The sequence below is a fragment of the Nerophis ophidion genome, linkage group LG13 (assembly GCF_033978795.1).
Source record: "Nerophis ophidion isolate RoL-2023_Sa linkage group LG13, RoL_Noph_v1.0, whole genome shotgun sequence".
NCBI classification, from domain to species: Eukaryota; Metazoa; Chordata; class Actinopteri; order Syngnathiformes; family Syngnathidae; genus Nerophis; species Nerophis ophidion.
The window spans coordinates 48,823,877-48,836,451 of NC_084623.1; the positions used below are offsets into that span (position 1 = coordinate 48,823,877).

Genomic DNA, 12,575 nt, shown 5'->3' on the forward strand with positions numbered 1-12,575 from the left:
AGGAAGTCTGCTAATAGCTTCCGGTTTCCGGTCATATTTACAGATTTTCAGGTACCAGCAGATGGTGCAATTGGACCTCATTGCATTACAAAACAATATACATATTTTAGCAGGAATTTCACTCAAATAATCAAAATATTTTTTATACCCGTTACATATGTATAAATGCATGTGTATATATGTATATATTTATGTATATATATATATAATATATGTATGTATGTATATATGTATATGTATGCATGTGTATATATATGTAGAGATATATATGAATATATGCATACACATATATATATATATACATATATATACGCACATATATATATATATATATATATATATATGTAGGTGTGGGAAAAATCACAAGACTACTTCGTCTCTACAGAACTGTTTCATGCGGGGTTCCCTCAATCATCAGGAGATTTTAATGGAAGCATTCACATACAATGGTTTATATAGGGCACAAAGTGGGTGGGTACAGGGAGGCGTAGGGTGTGGTGATTGGCTCATAAGTTACCTAGGAGGTGTTTCCGTCTGTGGCGGCATGTTGAAATGATTTCACTGCGCTTGTTGAGGGATGATAGATCTGGATGATATATAATAAACAACTTCACCCTCACCGAGGAAAGCGGATACAACTTCACCCTCACCTATGAACCCACTCCAGGAAACCAACCAAAAAAGAGCAGAAAACGAAACAACATCATCTGGTACAATCCGCCATTCAGCAAAAACGTCTCAACCAACATCGGCCACAAGTTCCTCACCCTGATCGACAAACACTTCCCCAAAGGCAACACCCTAAGAAAAATATTCAACAAGAACTACATTAAATTGAGCTACAGCTGTATGAATAACATGCAACAAATCATTTCAAACCACAACAAAGCAATTGCGAAAGGACTGCCTACCCCCAGACTAAACACTCTGAAACCAATAAGGAATGTAACTGTCGCAAGAAACCTGATTGCCCTCTCAACGGAGGGTGCTTACAAACATCAGTCGTTTACCAAGCAAAGGTAACACGCAAGGACATTAACACATCCGACACGTACGTAGGATTAACCGAAGGAACGTTCAAAACAAGATGGAATAATCACAACGCCTCCTTTAGAAACCAGGCTTTGCGGAATTCTACAGAACTAAGCAAGCACATTTGGAACCTCAAAGACAATAATGTTAAATATTCAATAACATGGCAAATTATTGCATCCAGCACACCTTACAACAGTGGTAATAAAAGATGCAACCTATGCTTAAAAGAGAAACTGTTTATTATATATCATCCAGATCTATCATCCCTCAACAAGCGCAGTGAAATCATTTCAACATGCCGCCACAGACGGAAACACCTGCTAGGTAACACATGAGCCAATCACCACACCCTACACCTGCTTGTACCCACCCACTCTGTGCCCTATACAAACCATTGTATGTGAATGCTTCCATTAAAATCTCCTGATGATTGAGGCAACCACTCATGAAACAGCTCTGTAGAGATGAAGTAGTCTTGTGATTTTTCCCACACCTACATATTGCGCTCTACCACGGTATTGAGCACTATTCTCTGGATAATCCAATCAAGACATATATATATATATATATATATATATATATATATATATATATATATATATATATATATATATATATATATATATATATATATATATATATATATATATATATATATATATATATATATATATATACATTACAAAAATCAAAACCACCAAAGACCTCCTTTTTCTCTGCCCTGTCATTGTCATGTCGTCCATATATTTTACATTCAAAACATGTAAAATTTACCCATGCACGTTAAGAGCATTTGTGAACTGCTCAGCGCAATTCATAGCAATCATTTTTGTCGATATATAAAAGCCGCCGAGAGATTATATCATTGCACTTCAACATCTCTAACATGTAAATGTTGCCCATTTGCTAAGTGGGCATTGCAAATGAAAATCAGTACTTTATTGTCTTTCCCTGGATAAATAAGATTTCAATAAATATATGAATACACGTATTTTGTATATTGAATACAAAATACAATCGAAAGAATGCTGTTACTGTATTGTCATGCAGAACATGCTATCAATAAAGAATTAAACTGAGAGTGAAACAAGTCTTCGATAAGACTCTTAAATATTCTTTTAATGCTTCTCATATTGACCCAGGACTCCTCGGGGGTGCCCGGCTCCTTGTCCAGAAGCGAATTCATCCACCTGGCCTCCACGTTGCTCTCCTGCGGCTCTGAAGAGGAGTACGGCTTCCTGTTTGACAGTGTGGTTGTCAGCCGGGCGCAACGTGGGCTGCTCCTCGACAGCGAGGCTGCTAAGGAAGAAGGCCGCGTGGACTGGGGAGGACTGTGCTCTTTTCTTCAGCACCAGCTGTCTGAAAAACTCAAGCACAGCACGAGGAGAAACGTACCTCGCTGGAAGCCTCCTCGTTCTCTGGCCTGCCCCCACCGAGACCCCGTGCAGAAGGTAAAAGATGACTGACCTCCTGGAGGGATGGAAATCAATGTTAGTGTTCATTTACAGCACGGGTGTCCAAAGTGCAGCCTGGGGGCCTTTTGGGGCCTGCATCTAATGTTTTCAAGGCCCCCGGCACATTCTAAAAATCTTATTAAAAAAAATAATGAAAAAAAAAACATTAAACAGTGGAATAAAAGAGCAAACAGGTGTAATATAACGAGAAAAAAATTGCAGTGTTGATACAAATACCACAAATCAGCCCGGCAGGCATTTTTTTTTTTTAAAACTGTCATTGCTTTAATCATAGATTTTATTTGTAAAAAAAAAAACACTTTATGTTGAGCAAACAACCTCAAAGTGCCACAGTGTAAAAAAGATAGTAATAATAATAATAGTAAAAAAACATCCCAATAGCTAGAACATGCAATCATGTCTATAAAAAGGCTTTTTTTTTTTTTTTAAAAGATGGGTTTTTAAGCGTTTTTTAAAAGCATCCACAGTCTGAGGTGCCCTCAGGTGGTCAGGGAGAAAGTTCCACACACTGGGAGCAGCGGAGCAGAAAGCCCGGTCTCCCATTGTTCGAAGCTTTGTCCGTGAAGGTTGGAGGAGCGGAGGTGTCGTGTGCAGGATTTGGGGGTGAGCAGTTCCTTGAGGTAGAGCAGGGGTGGGGAACCTATGGCTCTAGAGCCAGATGTGGCTCTTTTGATGACCGCATCTGGCTCTCAGATAAATCCGAGCTGACACTGCTTAACACGCTAAGTAATGAATAATTCCGCTTGTAATCACAGTGTTAAAAATAACGTTCAAAATATAAAACATTCTCGTGCATTTTAATCCATCCATCCGTTTTGTAGCGCACCTGTTCAAGAAGTTGCGTTAATGGTAAAAAGTTATTTATCTATTATTGATTAGTGTGGGGCTTGCCCTCCTGGGGTTTCTTCCGACCACCAAGCACCGACATGAAAGCCTGTTTCAGGGTTACAATATTGTTTTATTTTTCAATAAGTCCCTCAGTTGGTTTCCAGCAATTGTCTTTTTGTCTTTCGTTCTTGCTCGCACTCTGGCTCCAGCACCAAACCCGTCTCTCCTCATGGCTGCTGCTTATAACATAGCAACAGGTGATTAGATGACAAGGCCCAGGTGGGCCGACTACGCACCTGTCGCTGATTTCGAAGCCGGTCCTGGCACACCCTGCTTCGCTGCAGGCCTGCAGGCCACACCCCCTCCACAGTTAGCTTCAGAATAACAATGTTATTACAGAGAAAAACAGACTTATTATACTCTATAAATGTTAGTTTTACTTAAAAATGTACATGATTAGTTGTGTTCAGTGTAAAAAAAATATTATATGGCTCTTACGGAAATACCTTTTAAAATATTTGGCTTCTTGGCTCTCTCAGCCAAAAATGCTCCCGACCCCCTGAGGTAGAGGGTGGCATTTCCATGGAGGCACTGGTGAGTTATTAGGGAGATTTTGAATTCAATCCTGAATGGAGCAGGAAGCCAGTGAAGGGATTTAAAACTAATAATGAATCAAAATCAATTTTGTTATGATGTATTGACCTATTGAAGGTTCCAGTTACTTCACATCAAATATTCCACTATTTCGTGTGTTAGCATTATAATAAACAAAGTTTTCATTGACAAAAAGGGCAAAAAACAAACAACGAAAAATAATATAAAAGTTTGTAAAAGCATATAATCGACAAATTGATCTGAAGTTGATCTAAGTGGAAACTGAAAGTCTCTAGATTCTAGAGACTCAAAAGTAACACAAAAATAAGAAAAAAACAATTCACTTTGAGTATTTTGGGGGGGGGAAATAGTGAAGTGAAGTGAATTATATTTATATAGCGCTTTTCTCTAGTGGCTCAAAGCACTTTACATAGTGAAACCCAATATCTGAGTTGCATTTAAACCCGTGTGGGTGGCACTGGGAGCAGGTGGGTAAAGTGTCTTGCCCAAGGACACAACGGCAGTGACTAGGATGGCGGAAGCGGGAATTGAACCTGGAACCCTCAAGTTGCCGGCACGGCCACTCTACCAACCGAGCTATGCCGCCCCAAATATTGGATATTTTGTGTTTTTGTCATTAAAAAACAGGTTTAATTTTACAAAAAGGGCACAAAACATTAAAAATGATTTTTTAACTTCATATTAACATATTAAATAAACATCCATCCACTTTCTACTGCTTGTCCCTTTTGGCGTCGCTGGGGGGTCGCTGGAGCATATCTCAGCTGCATCCGGGCGGTAGCTTTTAAAGATTATGATATACAAATAGATCTAAAGTTTATATCAATAGATCTAAAGTTTATATAAATACATTTAAAAAAAATAAACAAATAAATAAATAAACAAATAAAAATAAAAAAAAATAAAAAAAACTTACAGTTTACGCTTTTACAAGTGGTGTCCTTTTAGGTCTCCAAATTGGGATATTAAAAAAAAATTGTCATTGCTGAATTATTAACAATGAATCAATGGTGTTATTAGTTATTGTCAAATATACTTAGATTTCTTTTTTCGCAGAAAAATATTGATTTTGTGGGTTTGTTTTTTTCTTCCTCCAAAAAACAGAGTTTTATTTTATAATTTTTTTTTTATGTTTAACTTTATATCAACATATATATATATATATATATATATATATATACAGTATATATATACAAACCCCAAAACCAGTAAAGTTGGCACGTTTTGTAAATGGTAAATAAAAACAGAAAACAATGATTTGCGAATTCTTTTCTACCTCTATTCTATTGAAAAGACTGCAAAGACAAGATACTTAATGTTCGAACTGGTAAGCTTTGTTATTTTTTACAAATATTAGCGAGTTTGGAATTTAATGCCTGCAACATGTTTAAAATTTTTTTGGGCACAAGTGGCAAAAAAGACTGAGAAAGTTGAGGAATGCTCATCCCACAGGTGAACAGGCTAATTGGGAACAAGTGGGTGCCATGATCGGGTATAAAAGCAGCTTCTCAAAAAATGCTCAGTCATTCACAAACAAGGATGGGGCGAGGGTCACCACTTTGTAAACAAATGCCTGACCAAATTGTTCAGCCGTTTAAGAACAACATTTCTCAACCAGCTATTGCAAGGGATTTAGGGATTTCACCATCAGCGGTCCGCAATATCATCAAATGGTTCAGGGAATCTGGACAATATCACTGCACGGTAGCCGTAATGCCCGTGACCTTGGCGGTACTGCATCAAAAAGCGACATCGGTGTGTAAATGATATCACCACATGGGCTCAGGAATACTTCAGAAAACTACTGTCAGTAACTACAGTTCGTGGCTACATCTGTAAGCGCAAGTTAAAACTCTACTATGCCAAACCAAAGCCATGTATCAACAACACCCAGGGGGGTGTTGGGCCGGACCTCATCTAAGATGGACTGATACATAGTGGAAAAGTGTTCTGTGGTCTGACGAGTCCACATTTCAAATATTTTTTGGAAACTGTGGACGTCGTGTCCTCCGGACCAAAGAGGAAAAGAACCATCCGGACTGTATATATTGTTTTGGTTTTGAAAAATATCAAAATACTTGGACTTTTCAGTGTGCGGCCCCTCACTAGAATATAGTTTGGACAGCCCTGCTTTACAGAAATGATTCTTTGCAGCTGTTCTGTGGGGAAAAAACAACAAAACTTTGACATTGACAAGCTGGAAAATCCATAACTCTGCTGACCTTAGAACATTGTTAATGGCTGTCCCTATTCCAGATAACACTCCGGAAAGTTTACCATCTATCAATTAGTATGCAAATGAACTGTCCGCCAAAAGTGCCGACAGCTGTGAATAAAGTGATGGCGCACCACTTTAGTCTTTCGGCTTCGAGAATGTCAAAACGTAAGTTGTGTCCCCCCCAGATGACGCCTGGGGGTCCGCCAACACATCGCATAAAACATGGATTAACATTTGCTGGAATAAAAGGTGCAAAACGGCAGTGAAGAATCCTGACTCTCGTCTTCTGTTGTCTTCAGGTGCTGTACCTCGAGAGTTGGGGTCAGTACGTAACGGTGAGTCGAGGAGGAGCCGTGGGTCTTCGTGACAGCGCTGACATGTCGCTACGGACTACCCAGCGACTGCAAAACAGTACGGTCCGGCCCCAGGACCTGTGGGTGACAGATGTGGTGCTTCTGCACAATTTACACAAGGTGATTACCTAACCACTACCTCTTCTGCTATGGTTCCTGCACGGAAGGAACAGGAACCTATTGATCCAAGAACCTATTGATCCAGGAACCAAAAGGTTTTTTAGTAATAAGTTTGTTCAGAATAAAATACTTGTATACTATCTTAAAAGTCCTGCTAATTTCTAGATATTCAAGTTTAACCTCTTAAGGCTCAAACTGTTTGTTTACATTCTTTTGATGTTCTTAGTCCATAAGTAACTGTCAGGTTCAAACACTGATGACATCTATTAAACAAGACTAAGGGCAAGGAATCAAACAGAGACAGAATTAAATTTGGACTCAGATCTGAGGAGAGACATGGCCACTGTACACTCTTTGTACAGTCCTTCACCAAGCTCTGCCCCAAGATCGTACTCCTCCTTCTTTATTTGACTTTCCCTCCCCCCTTCCCACAACTGCTTCCTCGGGGAAGTGGGTCGTGAACAGCATTGCCTTCGGTTCCCGAACAGTTCAAAGAGAGTTCCATAAAATTGTTCAAAGAGAGTCCCATAAAATAGATTAAAAAAAGAGTTCCATAACATGGTTCAAAGAGAGTCCCATAAAATAGATCAAAAAGAGTTCGTAAAAATACTTCAAAAAGAGTTCTTCTGGAAGTTGGGCAGATCCTGCCATCCGTCCGAGTGGAGTTTTACGAGCATTCTTCTTGGAAGGTTTCAGCCTTTTGTCCTCTTGTCCAGAACACAATGTAGTACAAAGTTTTTTTGTGATAATTTAGAAACAATTATTCTAACAGTAACAAACGTGTACTTCATGTTTAGTGACATGCTAATTCTTATTTTTACACTTTTTTTCCCTCCAAATTCCATTGTACGTTATGCTCTTCTGACACCACCAGATGGCAGTATAAGTGTCCACATAAGCGGCCACAAGACCCCAATTCAGTAGTGTACACAATTTTGGAAATAAGAGCTAAAAAGTGCTGTCCACACATGTGGCCACTAAGCCTTTAGTGGTTTTAAATGTAGTCTTATCGAGTAAAACCAACTAGGTGCATGGACGGATAGTTGCACTAGATTTTAGTTGTTTTTTTTCCTAAAGATTGTGTAAAAATTCCTACTTTGACCGCAGCGTCAGTTGCTATGTAGAGTGGTGCTTTCCATCATTTTCGGCAGACTGCATTGCAAAACGATTAACCCCCTCAGTTCCTCTTAGCTGTAGGTGTCAAACTCAAGGCCCGGGGGCCAAACTAGTCCGCCCCATTATTTTATGTGGCCTGGAAACATTATGCGTTAATAAAATGCTTAATCTTTTCTTACAAAATATATTTGTTTTTTCCTTTTTGATATTACAAATCATGTACCGCATGGAACTGCATATTTGTTTTAAATTCAATATTATCAAAATCAAAACATTAAATTATCATGTATTCCCAATTTTTTTGTTTTGTTAAAATAAAGAGAAATGCAGTACTTAAATATCTGCTCGAGTTATGATTTCAACACAAATTATCAATCAAATTGTACACTGTAAAATTAACAATCAATTTTACGGTTTAATTCCGCCGTTTTGAGTTTTTTTTTTTTTTTACCCTAAAATCAACTTTGTTACCGTTTTTTCCCCCCATACACAGTAAGACACTAAAACATTAAAAAGCAAGCAAAAAAACAACAATAATACACAATTTTACGGTAAAAACAAACAAACTATTTGCTTGCTCTGTGGCTTGAATTTTACCGCTAAAAACAGAGGTATTTTATTTCCATTCCATTCCATTTATTCAATCTTTTTATACGCTGTAAAAAAAAATCCACGGCTTTTACTGTAAAACTCTGGTGACTGAGCTGCCAGTTTTCAAAGTTAAACTTTTATATTTTATTTGCAGCTTGTGTATAAAAAATATTGTCAATGTATGATATATATAATATATATATATATATATATATATATATATATATATATATATATATATATATATATACGTATGTATGTATGTATATATGTATGTATATATATATATATATATGTATATGTATGTATGTATATATATATATACATATGTATGTATGTATATATGTATGTATATATATGTATATGTATGTATGTATATATGTATGTATATATATGTATATGTATGTATGTATATATGTATGTATATATACATATATGTATATGTATATGTATGTATATATACATATATGTATGTATATATGTATGTATATATATATATATATATACATATGTATGTATATATATGTATGTATGTATGTATACATATGTATGTATGTGTATATATGTATGTATGCATGTATGTATGTATAATAATGTATTACTAATTGTTAATTGCGGCCCTTTGAGGGCAATGATAAGTGCGATGTGGCCCTCAGTGAAAACGAGTTTGACACCCCTGCTCTTAGCAATATATTTTTGGCCACTTATAAAAGTACTTTTCTACAAGTTTTCTATTCTAATATTCCTTTTTTTTTATGCTTGCACACAGATTGCTGTGTCGTTCACAAGCAAGGAAGTGTGTTTTTATGACATACTGTCTAAAATGGACTTCAGCTGCACGTACAAACTCCAGGTACCAAAGAACCCACCTCTATTCTTTGGTTTGGAAAAAAGGATTTAAAAATAGTCCATATTCCAATGTTTTTATTTGTATAATTGTCACCAGGGGATGAAATTTACTCCATGGTGTCTGGACTACTGGACTAATACTTCCAACCCAGATCATGCTGTCCTCACTATAGGTGACATCGGTGGACAGGTAACACACGCACATTATTTATATAATATATAAATATAATATATATTCATATAAAATAAGAATATAATATATATATATATGACTGAATACATCTATGTATGTATGTATGTATGTATGTACTGTAATGTCATAATGTCATGGCTGTCTTGAGTTTCCAATCATTTCTACAACTCCTATTTTTTGTGATAGAGTGATTAGAGCACATACTTATTGGTCACAAAAAACATTCATGAAGTTTGGTTCTTTTATAAATTAATCATGGATCTACTGAAAATGTGACCAAATCTGCTGGGTCAAAAGTATACATACAGCAATGTTAATATTTGGTTATATGTCCCTTGGCAATAAGCCGCTTTTGGTAGCCATCCGCAAGCTTCTGGTTGAATTTTCGACCACTCCTCTTGACAAAATTGGTGCAGTTCAGCTAAATTTGTTGGTTTTCTGACATGGACTTGTTTCTTCAGCATTGTCCACACGTTTAAGTCAGGACTTTGGGAAAGCCATTCTAAAACCTTCATTCTAGCTCGATTTAGCCATTCCTTTACCACTTTTGACGTGTGTTTGGGGTCATCTTGCTGTTGGAACACCCAACTGCGCCCAATACCCAACCTCAGGGCTGGTGATTTTAGGTTGTCCTGAAGAATTAGGAGGTAATCCTCCTTTTTCATTGTCCCATTTACTTTTTTGTAAAGCATCAGTTCCATTGGCAGCAAAACAGGTCCAGAGCATAATACTACCACCACCATTCTTGACGGTAGTTATGGTGTTCCTGGGATTAAAAGTCTCGCCTTCTCTCCTCCAAACATATTGCTGGGTATTGTGGCCAAACAGCTCAATTTTTTTTCATCTGACCACATTACTTTCCTCCAGAAGGTCTTATATTTGTCCATGTAATGTGATATATATATATATATATATATGTATATATATATATATATGTATATATATATATATATATATATATATATATATATATATATATATATATATATATATATATATGCTGCTAGACTGCTTCATCCCAAGTGCAGGACTAATAGACTCAAGAACTCCTTTGTCCCACACGCCATTAGACTGTACAACTCCTCTCTTGGACGGGGGACGGGGGGTATTAGGATGACAGGGGATGCAAAACAATAACAGTGCAATACGTTTTCATAACATGGTCACTACTGCCTACTTTGTCTTGTTATATTCTTATTTTACTGTTATATTGTTATTCCCATTGTTGCTTTTTAGTTTTTATTCTTATTGTAATATTTCTCTATTTCGTTTCCATTTAAACCCCCATTATTTACTTTTTACTTTTATTTAAATTGATCTTAACTCTGTACACTGCTGCTGGAATTTTAATTTAAATTTTCCTAAAGGAACTCTCCTGAAGGAATCAATAAAGTACTATCTATCTATCTATATATATATATATATGTATATGTATGTATGTATATGTGTATATATGTATATGTATGTATATGTGTATATATGTATGTATATGTATATATATATGTATATGTGTATGTATGTATATATATATACGTATATATGTATATATATGTGTATGTATATATATATATGTGTATATATATGTATATTTATGTATACGTGTATATGTGTATATATATATGTATGTATATATATACATATATATGTGTATATATGTATAATATATATATATATATATTTATATATATATAATGTATATATATACATATATATGTATATATACACACACATATGTATATATATGTATATATATATATATGTGTGTGTGTGTGTGTGTATATATATATACATATATATTTATTTACTTGTGTAGTATGTATATTGTATAAAACGCGATGAAATATATGTACATATACAACGTTAATTTTAGTTATTCTCCAGTGTGGATGCCACAAAGGTGGTGTTTTACCTAAAATCATCAGTGCCAAGCCATGTTTTGTTTTTGCTTTGTTATTGTGTGTGTTTGTGTGTGTGTTTTCTTCTCTTCTTCAATTATTTTTTTGTTTGTTTTTGTTTTGTTTTCTACAGAACTTTGTGCTTGCCACTTCCCTGTGCATGAAAAGTGCTATATAAATAAAGTTTGTTTTGATTTGATGAGGTCAGCATACATTTTTTTTTCCCAGGTCAGCGCTTTATTTTTCACTTCAGCTCAGATTTCTTTGTTTGAGCGACGAGGTCGATGCACAGACTCCGATTCTGTGGCCGTGGTTCAATGGGACGATGTGGTCAAAGGGAAACATCGCTGCTGTTACGTCATCAAACATCACGGACATGAGCCGGCCTGGGTGAGGAAAGGTACGACATGCATTGTTTTTATTTCTTTCAAAGAACTGGAACATTAAATAAGTTTGGTCAAATGGCCATCAACTGTCAAGTAACCTAAAATTATGAGCAAAATTAGTTAAAACGCTGGCATGCTATACAGTTTGAGTAGTAAAATGCCAATATATATTCACGCTGGAGAATAACTACAATTAACGCCATAAAAAAATTAAAATAAAATAGTATACAACATACGATAACATATATGTAGCAATAAAAATTAAAATATAAATATTACATTAATGTGTTCCTAAAAAAAGTATATTTAGAGAATAATAATATAAATTTTAATGATTAAGATAAAAAAACAGTTAAATAAACAAAAAGATCATGTGTAAAAAGCCTGACTAAAATGGTGTATTTAGCCTTTTTTAAATTTTAACGCTCTTTGCAGTCCTGATGTCAGAGTGAGTTTGTGACGAACCCCAAGATGCAGAGAACGAGGCAGGCATTGAGTAAGGAAACATGATTTAATTAAAATACTAAGACAAGAACAAACAAAAAGGGTACTAACAAAAGGCGCGCACGAGGCGGATTACAAACCAAAAGAGCTAGCATGGGAGCTAGAAGATAACGAGCAGAAAACAGAAGTTGTTACTTGTAGTATGAAAACAAACTGGAAGCAAGGAACAAAAAACAGTAAGCTACAAACAGCTACTGAAATATAGCTTACCGCTACGCTGCAAAGACACGACATGACACGACACAACAGAAGCGACAATACATGACAATAATCCAGAACAGACTGGATGGAAAGGCAGGTTAAAATAGGAGCGGGCTGATTGACATCAGGTGTGGCCAGGTGCCAATCAGCCACAGCTGAGGGGAAACAGCGCTCAGGGAGAAACACAGGAAACAGA

At 36.0% G+C, this 12,575-nt stretch overlaps 1 protein-coding gene across 1 annotated transcript in view; it reads left to right on the forward strand.

The window, feature by feature from the left end:
- Positions 1-12,575, forward strand: part of LOC133564047 (WD repeat-containing protein 49-like) — a 115,520-nt gene that overhangs the window by 13,127 nt on the left and 89,818 nt on the right. The window contains exons 3-7 of the mRNA XM_061918129.1: positions 2,178-2,486; positions 6,471-6,644; positions 9,121-9,204; positions 9,298-9,390; positions 11,517-11,688. Coding sequence (XP_061774113.1) covers positions 2,178-2,486; positions 6,471-6,644; positions 9,121-9,204; positions 9,298-9,390; positions 11,517-11,688 — 832 coding nt within the window. The remainder of the gene's footprint in view (positions 1-2,177; positions 2,487-6,470; positions 6,645-9,120; positions 9,205-9,297; positions 9,391-11,516; positions 11,689-12,575) is intronic.